We start from the raw sequence: 15,777 nt of genomic DNA, 5'->3' as shown, positions 1-15,777 counted from the left end.
GAAAAGTTGGTCCTGCAGGGAAAAAGATATAGTTGCATAAAGATACTTGCAGATCTCTATATCGTCATCGGGCCACATCTTTTCTGTCATATGTTTACAAATATATAGGAAAGACAGAGGTCAAAGACATAGCATAGCAGTACCTGTATATTAACAGCAGCTCTGTATGGCCTCCTTTACATATGCGTTTGGGGGGGGCAGCAAGGAAAACAGGCCATTGAGCCATGGTTTTAAGACACCCCCCCCCCCCAATCTAATACAGTGGTTGGAGGTGGTTGTGTCAAAAAAAAAAAAAAACCCCAGTCACATTCGTTCAAGTGAATAGGGCTGCGCCAAAATCTGCCTGCAGCAATGTGCAATGGTTGTGGTGCATACTTTACAGGTTTAGAACAGTCTGTGAGGAGGCGACATATCGCCTCGCAGCTGCCTGTCAAAAGCCCTCTGAAAAGCAATCTACCACATATTATTTTTAGGGCTCGTGTACACCTGCACTGCCCTCTACGTAAGAACAGGTGTCATGTCCCCCTTACTATTTGCTTTATGGAGACCACAGAAGTGTCAGTGAAAAGAACACACTGCATTTTCCCACTTTACACCCCGCAATGATGGGGCAGCAGTATAAGTATTACTGGTCCTTTGCTGATCACTTCACATTATAAGTGACACAGAAAAGGCCTCCATGTGCACATTCTATAACTTCCTAGCCTGATTAGATCTGCTTGTAAAGTACACATGAAATGCACTGGTATACAAGAAAATGTCTTATTCTGAGTGGAGAGGTAAGGAGAATAAAGTGCTTTGATCTTCTGCCATGGCATTACTGTAACATTTACTATAAAATGTTTCTTTTTAGGGCACTTCAGCTGGGAGAAATACCTGAAGGAGACGGGATCTCAGCCGGCCCCAACACACTGCTTCAAACAGGTGAGATGTTTGAAAAGTGAAGTTGCTTGGAAGGCTTTAGGGGCATGGTAGAAAAATACCCTGCAAATGGATTTTTTAAGATTATGAAAAAATAAGGGATCTGAAGTTTACTTTAAACTACCCAGTTACCAGCAGCATTCCTCACATTCAAAATATAAATCAAATGTCATCACATTCATCTGAAATGTTTAGCTATTGTTTTTCATTTCAGAAAAAATAAAGAGCAGATCTAAAATGTGATTTTAAAAGCCATTACTGCTAAAGTACAGTGCAAACATACAGTATCTCACAAAATTGAGTACACCCCTCACATTTTTGTAACTATTTTATTCTATCTTTTTATGTGACAACACTGAAGAAATGACACTTTGCTACAATGTAAAGTAGTGAGTGTACAGCTTGTATAACAGTGTAAATTTGCTGCCCCCTCAAAATAACTCAACACACAGCCATTAATGTCTAAACCGCTGGCAACAAAAGTGAGTACAGAAAATGTCCAAATTGGACCCAAAGTGTCAATATTTTGTGTGGCCACCATTATTTTCCAGCACTGCCTTAACCCTCTTGGGCATGGAGTTCGCCAGAGCTTCACAGGTTACCCCTGGAGTCCTCTTCCACTCCTCCATGACGACATCACGGAGCTGGTGGATATTAAAGACCTTGCGCTCCTCCACCTTCCATTTGAGGATGCCCTACAGATCCTCAATAGGGTTTAGGTCTGGAGACATTCTTGGCCAGCCCACCACCTTTACCCTCAGCTTCTTTAGCAAGGCAGTGGTCAACTTGGAGGTGTGTTTGGGGTCGTTATCATGTTGGAATACTGCCCTGCGGCCCAGTCTCCGAAGGGAGGGGATCATGCTCTGCTTCAGTATGTCACAGTACATGTTGGCATTCATGGTTCTCTCAATGAACTGTAGCTCCCCAGTGTCGGCAGCACTCATTAAGCCCCAGACCATGACACTCCCACCACCATGCTTGACTGTAGGCAAGACACACTTGTCTTTGTACTCCTCACCTGGTTGCCGCCACACACACTTGACACCATCTGAACCAAATAAGTTAATCTTGGTCTCATCTGACCACAGGACATGGTTCCAGTAATCCATGTCCTTAGTCTGCTTGTCTTCAGCAAACTGTTTTGTGGGCTTTCTTGTGCATCATCTTTAGAAGAGGCTTCCTTCTGGGATGATAGCCATGCAGACCAATTTGATTCAGTGTGTGGCGTATGGTCTGAACACTGACAGTCTGACCCTCCACCCCTTCAACCTCTGCAGCAATGCTGGCAGCACTCATACGTCTATTTCCCAAAGACAACCTCTGGATATGACGCTGAGCACGTGCACTCAACTTCTTTGGTCGACCATGACGAGGCCTGTTCTGAGTGGAACCTGTTCTGTTAAACCGCTGTATGGTCATAGCCACCATGCTGCAGCTCAGTTTCAGGGTCTTGACAATCTTCTTATAGCCTAGGCCATCTTTACGTAGAGCAACAATTCTTTTTTTCAGATCCTCAGAGAGTTCTTTGCCATGAGGTGCCATGTTGAACTTCTAGTGCCCAGTATCAGACAGTGAGAGCGATAACACCAAATTTAACACACCTGCTCCCCATTCACACCTGAGACCTTGTAACACTAATGAGGCACATGACATCAGGGAGGGAAAATGGATAATTGGGCCCAATTTGGACATTTTCACTTAGGGGTGTACTCACTTTTGTTGTAGCGGTTTAGACATTAATGGCTGTGTGTTGAGTTATTTTGAGGGGACAGCAAATTTACAAGCTGTACACTCACTACTTTACATTGTAGCAAAGTGTAATTTCTTCAGTGTTGTCACATGAAAAGATATAATAAAATATTTACAAAATGTGAGGTGTGTACTCACGTTTGTGAGATACTGTATATTAAAGCACTGCGTCATGACTCATGTGCTCAATTATTACCAGCAATGCATGTTTTACAGGTAATCTGCAGTGATAGAAATATGGGGGGGGGCATTCCTGGCTTTCAAGATTACTGGTTTCAAAGATCTTTTAGACTCCCAGAACTAGTCCTCTTAATCTGCATACTTACTCAAGATTAGTGACTCAGAGCCATTGGATTAGCATAATGGCCAGGCAAGTAGCATTTTCAGGAAAAGTCAGCAATGGCTGTCTTGATATTTTCCTAACAGGCTAGTGAGAGACTAAGCTCTGTCAGTTATATAGGGGACCTAAACTGTGGCTCTTGATATGTGCGGCTGCACATAATGTTCACTATAAGTACAGCCTTGGCCAAAAGTTTTGAGAATGACGCAAAGCCCCTCTTTTGCCGCGTACACACGAGCGGACATTACGGCGGACTTTGCCCGGCGGACTTTTCGATGTACTTTCCGACGGACTTTCTGAATGAACGGACTTGCCTACACACAATCCACCAAAGTCCGTCGAATTCGTACGTGATGACGTACGACCGGACTAAAACAAGGAAGTTCATAGCCAGTAGCCAATAGCTGCCCTAGCATGGCTTTTTGTCCGTCGAACTAGCATACAGACGGCGGACTTTTCGACCGGACTCGATTTCAACGGATAAATTTTAAACAAGTTTCAAATCTAAGTCCGTCCAACTTTTGAGAAAACAAAGTCCGCTGGAGCCCACACACATCGAATTGTCCGACGAAATCCAGTCCGCCGGGCAAAGTCCGCCGTAATGTCCGCTCGTGTGTACGCGGCATTAGCCATGAAAATGAATTTAATCCCATAGAGATTTCCACTGCATTTGTAAAGAAGACTTCAGGGCACCAAGGAAAGTCCAGCAAGCTCCAGGGCCGTCTCCTACAGTTGATTCAGCTGCGGGATCGGGGCACCATCAGTGCAGAGCTTGCTCAGGAATAACAGCATGCAGATGTGAGCGAGGCGAAGACTTTAGGAGGATGGCCTGGTGTCAAGAAGGGCAGCAAAGAAGCCACTTCTCTCTAGGAAAATCATTAGGGACAGACTGCTATTCTGCAAAAGGTACAGGGATTGGACTGCTGAGGACTGGGGTAAGGTCATTTTCTCTGATGAATCCCCTTTCCGCTTGTTTGGGGCATCCGGAAAAAACCTTGGCCGGAGAAGAAAAGGTGAGCGCTACCATCAGTCTTGTGTCATGCAAACAGTAAAGCATTCTGAGACCGTTCATGTATGGGGTTGCTTCTCAGCCAAGGGAGTGAGCTCGCTCACAATTTTGCCTAAGAACACAGCCATGAATAAAGAATGGTACAAAAACATCACCTGAAAGCAACTTCTCCCAACCATCCAAGAACAGTTTGACGACACAATGCCTTTTCCAGCATGATGGAGTACCTTGTCATAAGGCATAACTGATAACTATGTGATTTGGGGAACAAAACATCGCAATTTTGGGTCCATGGCCAGGAAACTCCCCAGACCTTAATCCCATTGAGAACTTGTAGTCAATCCTCAAGAGGCGGGTGAACAAATAAAACCCCACATTGCATTGCTTATGCAGTTTGCGGTCAACACTGCAAATATTGACTCTGCATAAACTTCATGTAATTGTCAAAAAAAGTATTTGACACTTATGAAATGCTTGTAATTTTACTTCAGTATACCATAGTAACATCTGGCAAAAAGAATAAAAGAAAAAGAAGACTTTGTGAATATTAATATTTGTGTCATTCTCAAAACTTTTGGCCACGGCTGTAATGCTAGAAAGGACTGTCAGAGACTGCGGACATACTAGAGGCAATGATGGTCAGTGAATGTGAACATCTGACAAGTATTGGTAGAAACTAGAGAAATGCTTCAGAAAATAGTGAGGAACTGGAGATTACATGAGGATATTAGAGATCACTGCTATTAGACCTTGACAATCAGTGTTTCCACTACCAGAGGATTCTCTTAGGCCCAGTAATGAACACAAGTACAAAAGGACCACATGTAGCCTCTGAGTGTTAAGTTGCTTGACTGGCTTCTTTGTTAACCACTTGATCTCCAGAAGGTTTTACCCCCTTCGTGACCAGGACATTATTTGCTATTTAGCACTGTGCTGCTTTAACTGGCAATAGCTCTGTCATGCAACACTGTACACAAATTAAGTTTATATAATATTTTCACACAAATAGAGCTTTCTTTTGATGGTATTTGATAACCACTGTGTTTTTTTTATTTTTTGCTATGTAAATCTAAAAATACCAAAATGTAAAAAAACATAAAATTCTATTTTCTACTTTCTGTTATAAAAGCTACCCAATGAGATCTTCTTAAATGTAGGCCAAAATGTATTCTGCTACATGTCTTTGGTAAAAGAAAATCCCAATAAGTGCATATTGGTTTGTGTGAAAGATATAGCGTCTACAAACTTTAGTATATATATTTTAAAATTGATAAATTCTGATGCACTGATGGCCTATCTCATTTCTTAAAATGCCAGAACAGTATAAATACCCCCTAACTGACCCCTTTTTGGAAAGTAGACAAACAGAGGTATTTAGTAAGAGGCATTGCAAGGTTTTTGAAGTTTTTGGCACAGTTTTTTTGAAAATGAACTTAAGGCCTGGTTCACACCAATGCAATATCTGATGCTCTTTGCAGAAACTTACTACATTCCATTTAACATGGTTTCCTATGGGACACGTTCACATCTATGCTTTTTTAGATAGGGTCAGTGACTTTTTTTACATGCAAAGCGGTGCTTTTTTTGGTTCCATAGACTTCAACGGAGAAGCTGCAGAAAAGCGCGTAGTGCATTTTTGACGTGATTTTGTCGTTTTGACTGGGATTTTGCCACGATTTGCGTTTTTTAATCAAATTGGTCACAAAAAGCATAATAAAAACGCAAATTGCAGTAAAAACGCACTACATGCTTTTCTGCAGCTTCTCCATTGAAGTCTATGGAACCAAAAAAGCACAAAAAGCCCAGTTTTGCGTGTTAAAAAGTCACTGACCCTTGCCATCAGCGGCTGAAAAAAAGCATAGATGTGAACGTGTCCCATAGGAAACCATGTTAAAAGGACTGTACTGCGTTTCTGCAAAAAGCACCAAAAAAAATGCATAGGTATGAATCGGGCCTCAATAAAATGTTTTTTTTTTACATACTATAACCAGTGCAGTACAGCGTCGTCATATGACTGGTGTGGCGGACATCAGGGATACTGACTGGTGACATTATGTTTTTAACCTTCTCTTTTTTTATTTTCTTTACATCCTGTCATCAGAGTAGCTCAGTGTCACCATACACTCTACTAGTCTAGGGAGGTGATCAGAGATTTTTTTTTTTTTACACTTTGTTTTGAACTTTCATGAATGGGTTTCATTCATAACAGCTGTGATTTCTATTGTGATGCTGTGATTAACCTAAAGCTATCACATGGTACAGGGTGCTGTGATTGGCCCAGGTATCGTGATAGTTGTGGGCTAATCACAGAATCACAATACTAAGCACAGCTGTTATGAATGATAACCTGGCTGCTGCAATCTTCTGTTACCAGTGGATATAGAGGTCCCGGCAGCATATATGCATGTGCCGGGTGATGTACAGGTAGGTCCGCCTGGCCTGTGGCTTCCACCTGCTCACAGTAAAACTACTGTGGGCAGGCGGCAAGTGGTTGGAGCTTCAGTCAGATGTACAAAAATTAAATAGACACTTGCCTGCCCAAGGATTCATCGTTGTCCTCACTCAAGCCGCTTCCTTCACTGGTCTTCAGTCCCTGACATCGGCATTTTAACTGTGGGCAGCTGTCTGTGACTCCTTGTGGCCTCAAAGCCGGCTGCCCACTGCACATCCGCGAGATGTGCTATGTGACTGGTCCCGCAGCCTTCTGGGACCTGTCACGGGTCCCAGAAGCTTGGGGGCAGGGAGGCGGGAGGAGAAATTTCCTTTGGATTGCTTAAAAACTAGGTACCTGCCCCCCCCCCCCCCCAAATACAATAAGAATATGGAAGAGGAGAGGAGGAGGAAGCGTGGAACTTCCCCTTTTGGTTGAAGTTCCACTAACGCGTTGGCTTATATTGACCAAACATATTTTTCTCACCTTTTACCAGTCTGGTTCTCCGCCCTCCAATGATTACAAGATTGGAATGAAGCTGGAGGCTCAGGACCCTAGGAACACAACCTCCACTTGCATTGCCTCTGTGGTGGGCCTCACGGGAGCTCGGCTGAGACTGCGCCTTGATGGAAGTGATAACAAAAATGATTTCTGGAGACTGGTGGATTCATCAGAGATTCAGCCCATTGGCACTTGTGAAAAGAGTGGGGGCATGTTACAGCCACCGTTAGGTATGTATTTTATACTTTCATAAAACAAAAAAACATCTGTTCATACTACAGCTAGCAAGAATGTAACTTGTGTTACTCTGATGAACAGCGAAGGTTACAGTAAACACTGCAAAAAAAAAAAAAAAAAAACTGTAAGCCAAACACAGCTAAATACACAGTGGAAAGACATATATGTGAACAATTTTACCTGCCATAGGATTTACAATTCTATGCTGTTTTTATCCCGCCACCTATGCCGGACTGAAAAGCAAGGCCCTCTGCAGACTACACCGCAGTGAGGCGATAAAACTGCTCAAAAATCTGCTTAAATCTGTGCTTGGATAATGAAAAAGCAGCAACACAGGTCATCTCTGTGCTCTCCCCTTCTGTAAGCATATTTCCAGAGTTAGACTGATAGCATTATGCAAAGCAGAAGAGACCTACTGTCCCCTTCCTCCCAGTGATTGCTGCTGTACAGGGGATTGAAGGAGGCTGGTATGAAGTCAGAGTCAAGTATTTATGCTAGTTTTATGTAATAAAACATTTATTTATTTTTGTAATGAATACATAACTTGATTCAGTTGTGTTTTTGAGCCCTGGTTCACACTAGTACAATGCCAGACATTGCATGTGATTCACACCGCATTGCTGTGCACATCACATGCGATGTCTGTGCGATGCGATTTCAGCCATACAAACTGTATGGCTGAAATCACATTGCATTCGCACCAAAATGGTGCAAGACACTTTTTTTAGTCCACACTGGAATCGGAACGCATGGGTGTTAACACCCATGCGATCCGATTCCTGCACCATTTTACAGTTTACACTGTGATTTGCAAACCGATCTGGGGGTGTCGTTAACTTTACATTGACACCCGCAGCGGTTTGCAGGTCTCAGTGTGAACCACTGTGCGATTCAGGTGCGATGCGGGATCCCGCACTGGATTCGCAGGGTTCTCATATCGCACAAGTGTGAACCAGGCCTAAACCTACTTGGAGTTCAGTTTTAAAGGGTTAGTTAACCTTTAATGACTTTTGCCAAAAACATTCCTATTCATTACTGAGTATTCAGTACAATTGAATATACAGTGCTCTGTTTTGTAAAAGAGTGGTTACATTTTAAGCTGCATATTCTATTACCCCCTCCTCATTCTGGCAGATGATAGGATGTACTAAGCATTGGATGCATAGCCCCAGAAACTCACAAATGAGCATAAGGCTTTGTTCCCTATCCACGCATGCGCAGTCTGTTGTCACCACTCAGTTTTCTTTAAGGGCTAAGTGCAGTTTGAGGCAGCTACAGTTAAAAATGTATTCAATGTCCTCATTAAAGTGCTGGAATATGTGGTGTTTTATAAACAAATAAAATAAGTGATATCATAGGTTATCTGTGACATGGTCTTATTTTTTTCCTTTGAAGGTTTTAGGCTTAATGCCTCCTCGTGGCCAATGTTCCTCCTGAAGACTTTAAATGGGGCTGAAATGGCACCTGCTAAAATATTTCACAAGGTACAGATAAAATGCAGTTGTTGACTTTTTCTACAAGTTCTACTACTCCATTTCTATGCTACTTTTGGATATAAGAATGATCTGGCTTTTTTGGGGGAGTCAACATGACAGAAATGGAGAAACTATATTTTTTCACTGCTGCTTTTGTCATTCATTTAATATTTGACCTCTCTTGAAAATGTATGTAATGCATTTTGTTGACATATGTTGATCAACACATTCCAGTGCATCTGGTGTGAAATTAACCTTAAAGCATTTTTGTAATCCATTGGGGTACACAAGAAAATGTTAAACTTTGTTATATTGCTGTCTTACAGGAGGATTGGACACTGGCACACAAAAAATGTAGGCCAACCCCCCAACTACCAGCATGGTTTTTGTTTTTTACTAGTGTCCTAAGAAGATGGACAACTTTTTTCAGCTCTATTGGTTCCTTGCAGTCTTTTTGCTCCTTAGGTCAGGATTCTTCTCTGCACAGCTGCTGGTGTTTCCCCACCACTTGCAGCTATTTTTCACAGTCTTCCTCCTCAACCCGGCTCTTGGACCATACCACATCCAGATCCTGTTTTGTTGTGATTGGAAATTACCCTCCGGCACAAGTTTTGGTTAAATTAGCTGTGGAGCAATTTTCAGGTCTAGAGCTGCTGGTATTGCCTCTGTGCTTGCCTTTTCTCTGAAATCTCACATAATGAGTAGGCTATTCAGGTAGGACTCCCTCATTTTTTGTTGGTTGCTGTGCGTCAATATTTCTTCATTTCCTTCTGTCTTTTACCCTATGGGAAAGAGCATTGATGTCATTCTGCTGGATGGAGTGTCACACATACACTCTGCTCTCTCTGTCCCACCATACAGCATCAAGGAAGCACCTTGATAAGGGACATCTGTCCTAAAAAAAAACAAGCTGTACAGCTTTGACTAGGGTTGCACCGATACCGTTTTTTTATCAGTGAGTACGAGTATCGATGCTTTCGGTCAAGTACTCGCCGATACTGAGTACCAATACTTTGTAGTGTGATTTGCGTCAATACAAAAAAATTGGTGCAAATCGCACTGCAAAGATCTACATGCTATTTCTGTCACACAAAATTCAGCAGAGGGAGCGCTGTTCTAGTAAGTAGGTAGAGGCAGAGTAGAAGATAAAAGCGCAATCATTTATTGGAAAACTGAACAGACTGATGACATTAGGTACATCAATCACAAGCCCATGCAGGGAGATAATAGCGAGCCAGTGAGGCACTGTGACTCACAGGTTCTGTAGTTAACTCTGCTTTACCTGGTTGAATGAACGGCTCCCTCTAACCCTGGAGCTCCTGGGGGAGGGTGGTAAGCCCAATGGACGTTGGATCGATGGACAGAGCATGGCCAGTGCACCCGAAAATGACAGCTGCCATCAGGACTCGTCACTGCCGGCCAGGGGAAATGCCAAGAGGGGGCAGAAGTTCTTTGCTATGGAGACAGTACCGTGCAGGCAACCAACAAGGACATCCAGCATCCATTGCGCTCACCGCCCACCCCCCAGGAACTCCAGGGTTAGATGCAGCAGTTCATTCCACCAGGCTATACAGAGTCAACTATGGAGTACGGACATACTAGAGGCAATGATGGTCAGTGAATGTGAACATCTGACAAGTATTGATGGAAACTAGAGAAATGGTCCAGAAAATAGTGAGGAACTGGAGGTTACATGAGGATATTAGAGATCACTGCTATTAGACCTTGACAATCAGTGTTTCCACTACCAGAGGATTCTTTTAGGCCCAGTAATGATCACACAAAAGGACCACATGTAGCCTCTGAGTGTTAAGTTGCCTGACTGACTTCTTTGTTAACCACTTGATCTCCAGAAGGGTTTACCCCCTTCGTGACCAGGACATGTGAGGAGGTTTGAATCAGAGAAAGAACTCACTCCTGTGATGTTGAAGGTGTGCAGTAACACTAGGCTTCTCTTACCAGCAGTCCTTAGCAACATCCTAGATGTATTCCGGTCAGGCTTAATGAGGTACACCTATAGCACAGGTATTATTCATTTTTGGTCAAAACTGCAGTTTGTTTTTAACTACAGACACCCCAGCTTTTTTGTAAATATGAATTAACCCTTTAGGGCTCGCTTTACTAAGGCAGTAAGGGCCTCTTGGGCTTTTCAGCATCAGATCTCTGTTTCCTTGTGTTCACACTTTCCATTAGTTCTACCAGGTGGACATTTCTACCTCCTCTGATGACAGCTTTGGACATATTGTCTTTTATGTAGCTCTTTGAGCTGCAGGTAGTCTTCTGTTCAAATTATTATTTTGGTCCCATTAGCGATTGGTTGCTGCATTTTCTGAAGGTTTAGGACTTCCTGTGTCCCTCAATGAGCGAAAAACAAAATATTATTTTTGTACTCCCTATAAAACCGTTTTCTTGAAGTCTATGGAGGGACACAGGTTCTGTCCTTCTTTGTATATATTCATGCTCCTGGTACTGTTTGGCTACAAAACTGAAACATGCTGGTAGTAGGAGAGGGTATATCCTGGGTTGTCCTACAGTCTTTTCTTTTAGTTTGTCAGTATCCAATCCTCCCATAGAAGGCAAATTAGCCCGCAGTTAAAACTTTCTCTGTCCTTCAATTCATTTTTCTTGCTATTTACATGGTGAGAAATGGAACTTTGATAATTTTTGTTTTAAACCATTTATCTGAATGTTTGGTTTTACAGGAGCCTCCTGCACCAGCCCAGAACCATTTTGAGGTAGGGATGAAACTGGAGGCAGTGGACAGGAAAAATCCACATTTTATTTGCCCAGCTACCATTGGGGAGGTAAGGGGCAGCGAAATTCTTGTGACCTTCGATGGCTGGAGAGGAGCATTCGATTACTGGTGTCGATACGACTCTCGGGACATCTTTCCTGTAGGATGGTGTTCCTTGACTGGGGACAACTTGCAGCCTCCAGGAACTAAAGGTATGGAATCTTCAATGAGTAGATAAGTGGCCAGGCTTAGCTGATAATTATATGCTTTAGTGTATGTATAGTTGTATATAAATACTTTGCTAGACAAAGTTTGTTTTTTTTTTTTTTTTTTTTAATGAATGTGAATATATTTAAAAAAACAATAGTACAAGAGGAGCACTGGAGGAGCTTATAGGCTAGAAAGCTATTATTTAGTGATATAGGACATAATAGCACAGTACACATTTCTGAGGCCATATTTACACATATTTGGATTCGTGACAGCATGGCATAGGCCTGGGATGGCCATAATTTAGAGTCTGTAGCCTGCTCCATTTTTTTGAAAATCTGTAAATCGAAAAGGGACGTGTTTTGAAAAGTAATTTTTTTAGTAAGAGACGTACATTTTTTTTTTTTTTTATATATTATTTTGGCTGTATATAATCGTACATCCATGTAGCCTAAAGAATCGTTCATATCAGCCCACACATGGTATGCTCATATAATGTAGTGTGTGTTCTGTAGGGGTAGTGCAGTGCGTTGTTACAATGCATCACACTCTTTACTCTTTAAAACTTTATTTAAAAATTACAAAAACGCGTTAAAAAAACCCCCACTTTATTGGAGTGTATGCATTGCAGCATGTCATGACACGCTGCAGTACAATAAAATGCAGTACATTGCATTTGTTGCACTGCGTAAATATGCAGTTGCGCTACATTTTTATGTAGTGCACACCAATACACATGTATGATGTGAACAGATCACATAGAGCATGATTATTTTCTATGTGCCCTTGTGTTGAGCCTATGTTGATCAATGCAGATTAACCCACTTGTGTTAACAAGCTCTAAGGTGGAACATTAGTAAAATCTGGCCCTAAAAGAGGCTGTTATGCGTTAAATGAAAGAAGAAATCATCGGCCACCCTTTGGATGTACTTGCTCATTTCTCTTCCCTGCAGAGTGCTGACCTAGCCTAGGGAACATGAGCATCTTTAGAAATGCAGGAGATGCCGCCTTTGATGTATTTAGGTAAGCAGAATCCTGTGTCCGAAAAGAGGAAGAAGGAAATTTGAACCATCAGGATTACTGATGACCCTTTAAGATCCCAGTAAATCTCGCAGGGAGGGCATAAAAAAGCATAGCATCTGCCTAACTTTGCTATACAAAAGGAGATATATGTTATAAATTGACATTTTCTGTAATATGAAATGCCTAGAGCTAATTGTGAGAAATGTCCATAATATATAAAATATCAGTATAAATATCTAGGACAGCATCAACCACATACATGACTAGGACATTACAATGCAAGTTACCAAATAAGAGCAAGCGTCTTTGAGTGCCACTTTATTGGGTTATTGTTTGTGCTAACACAAACCAAGTGGTGTCAGTATATTTTACATTTCTGCAGTGTTCAGTACTCCTTGTTTAGATCTGCTTTCTTATAATCATTTTTTTTTATTATTATTATTATTTTCTTCTCTTTTTCTGCTCTTCCTGGGTCTACTTGTTAATACATTTTTATTCAACCTTTCTTCATATTTTTTTTATACCCAGAAGCATATCAAAGGATTTTTGTGTCTCTCCTTCTACTTAGTGGCTATTCCAAAAAGCCCGGCTCCAGCTGCGGGTTTGGCCTCCGGTATTTTGAGAGGTCCCAGAAGCTTAGTTTCAGGGGTGCCTGGTCGAAGACGTCGAAAGCCAGGAAGGAAGAAGGGGCAGGTGCCAAAGGTTCTCGCCCATCAGTTGACAGGGCAACCACCCAACCTTAACGAACCTTTCCGTTTTCCTAAGAAGAGGGGTCCCAAACCAGGAAGCAAGGTATATATTTTTCTGTATGCTTAAAGTGTATAGCTGTAACCTATGAAAAGTACAGAGATTGAACATTTATATGAAGAACAGATTTTCACTAATGACTGATCTGTGAATTGAGTTGAGGTGACTTTAATGCATCTACACTTACCTCTGTGCTTTTAATTCACAAATATTCCACTGCAAAGTGCTCTTCTGGCACATTTCTGTTTTGTTCTTCCCGTTTTGCCATTTACTTTTACATATAATCATGTATCTAGACGTGAGAGTTGAAAATTTCCTAAAGTCTAGTACACACGGGCCGAATGTTGGGTGGCATTGGCCAGTTCAGTAGAAACTGGCTGATATTTGGCCCATGTGTACTGCATTCGGTCCGACAGATTCCGGACGTTCAGCCGGCTTCTGTCGAAGCAACATGACTGAAAAAGATCTGCTGACCGGAGAGTTCCTGGCAGGGGGACGAGTGTCAGAACATAATAGAACAGCAGGGGAGATTGCTGTACTAACTTCAGACAGTTAGTACAGCGGCCCCTCCTGAGCTGTAAGTTTTTTTTTTTTGTTCAGCCCTGCTAGGTTGAACGAAAGAAAACTACTAGTATGTACTAGGCTTAACAGTAGAGATGGGCTCGGGCGTGTTGGAAGTCCCACATGCTTGATCCCCCCAGGAAGCCGACACTGCACACCGTTAATCACAGGCAGTGGGACATTTCCCGGTCCGCAGCTGCACAGATCGGGAAATGTCTCACTGCATGTAATTAGCGCTGTGCAGTGTCGGCTTCCTGGTGGGATCGGGCATGTGGGATTTTGAACACGCCCAAGCCCATCTCTACTCAACAGTAAGGATGAGCTCAGGTGTGTTCGCAAACAGCACGTGCAGAGCCCACCAGGAAGTCGGCACTGGGAAGCGCTAATCACAAGCTGTGAGACATTTCCCGATCTCTGCAGCTGCGCATCGGGACAATGTCTTACTGCTTGTGATTAGCGCTCCACAGTGCCGACTTCCTGGCGGGCTCTACACGTGCTGTTTGCGAACACGCCTGAGCTCATCCTTACTTAACAGTATGGAGACTGAAAATCAGTGTGCAATGGCTCAATGCGTGCTTAAGATCTTCACCCTGGGCATGGAGGAAGTGCACATAATACCCTTACATTTACTTGAATTCGACTCAGAGATCTGTTGTTAGTGGAGTCCTCTTTGTCATACAATAGCAAGCAAAAATCTTTATACTGCCTGGGAAGCTTAGAAGCTTTTTTCCATTAATAGAAAGCATAGGTTTATGCATATATCTGAGAAACAATCCCATTTCCAGTAATTCACCCAGTTAGCTGTTTGAGTCTTAAAGCCTATTTACACTTATGCACTGTAGCAATGCGCACAAAAACACATGGGCTATTTTATAAAACTTCCATGAAAAGTATTTATAAAAAACAAAATGATAAAAACAAACAGGAAGCGCACTCCATAGCATAGTTAAACCTTTATTACAAAAAAGATAAACCATTGCACCCACATGTCATGTGGAAAAGTACAGCATCTGGCTCCCAGCTCTGTGGTGTGTAGTGCCAGTGGGAAATCCTCCATCTGTGAGTGCTGCAAGTGTACCAAGCTGTACTGGCTTATTGATCCTCCATTACAAGCTGCTAACAAAAGCACACAGTAGTATAGTTTCAGCTTGGAGATTCCTTCTATAATTATGACCGGCTGCTGCTGATACTGGTGATACTACTACTGATGGCAGCACACCTGCTGTAAATGCAGTGCCATTCATTGTGAATGGCACCTCAACAGTTTGTACAGCAGAGCCCAATGCACTGCAGTGCACCCAAGCACATATACCATGCATTGTGATGCACTGCATTGTTAGAAAAAACAAAACAAAAGGGTCTTGCATTTTTTTTTCATCTGTCCTAGTGAGTTGCAGGCCATTCATAATGAGTGGGCTCCTTAACATACAGCATGTTAGGGCATACCATAGCTCTTGTTAACGCACCACAGCGGATCACTCTAATGTGAAATGGCCCTTAATGTTTCTAGAAGAAAAAAATGGATATTGTATTTGAGATGATCAGATAACAATAGTAAAATAGTTCTTATTGATAATTTAACATATACATATTGTTTCTTAGAGGAAGCCTCGTGTTTTGCTGAACCAGGTTCCTACTTCTCCGACAAATAGTACACCAGAACCAGACACCAGCACTGTACCACAGGATGCTGCCACCATTCCATGTGCTGCCATGCAAGCACCTACAGGTAAATGGAGAATTATTCATCTTTACCGGAGATGAAAAGTATTTCATGTACTTCTAACATTTTAACACAAAAGTGTTAAAAAAACCTGTATCTTCAGGGCAAAATAACAG

The 15,777-nt window shown here is 42.2% G+C and overlaps 1 protein-coding gene across 3 annotated transcripts in view; it reads left to right on the top strand.

The window, feature by feature from the left end:
• SCMH1 (Scm polycomb group protein homolog 1) overlaps window positions 1-15,777 on the top strand; it is a 62,357-nt gene that overhangs the window by 21,024 nt on the left and 25,556 nt on the right. For all 3 annotated transcript variants that reach the window (XM_073616222.1, XM_073616220.1, XM_073616221.1), the window contains 6 exons: window positions 854-924; window positions 6,947-7,181; window positions 8,584-8,672; window positions 11,366-11,609; window positions 13,199-13,422; window positions 15,541-15,667. In XM_073616222.1, coding sequence (XP_073472323.1) covers window positions 854-924; window positions 6,947-7,181; window positions 8,584-8,672; window positions 11,366-11,609; window positions 13,199-13,422; window positions 15,541-15,667 — 990 coding nt within the window. The remainder of the gene's footprint in view (window positions 1-853; window positions 925-6,946; window positions 7,182-8,583; window positions 8,673-11,365; window positions 11,610-13,198; window positions 13,423-15,540; window positions 15,668-15,777) is intronic.

This window comes from Aquarana catesbeiana, linkage group LG02 (assembly GCF_042186555.1).
Source record: "Aquarana catesbeiana isolate 2022-GZ linkage group LG02, ASM4218655v1, whole genome shotgun sequence".
NCBI classification, from domain to species: Eukaryota; Metazoa; Chordata; class Amphibia; order Anura; family Ranidae; genus Aquarana; species Aquarana catesbeiana.
The sequence above is the reverse complement of the archived record's forward strand: the minus strand, read 5'-3'. Positions and strand labels throughout refer to the sequence as shown.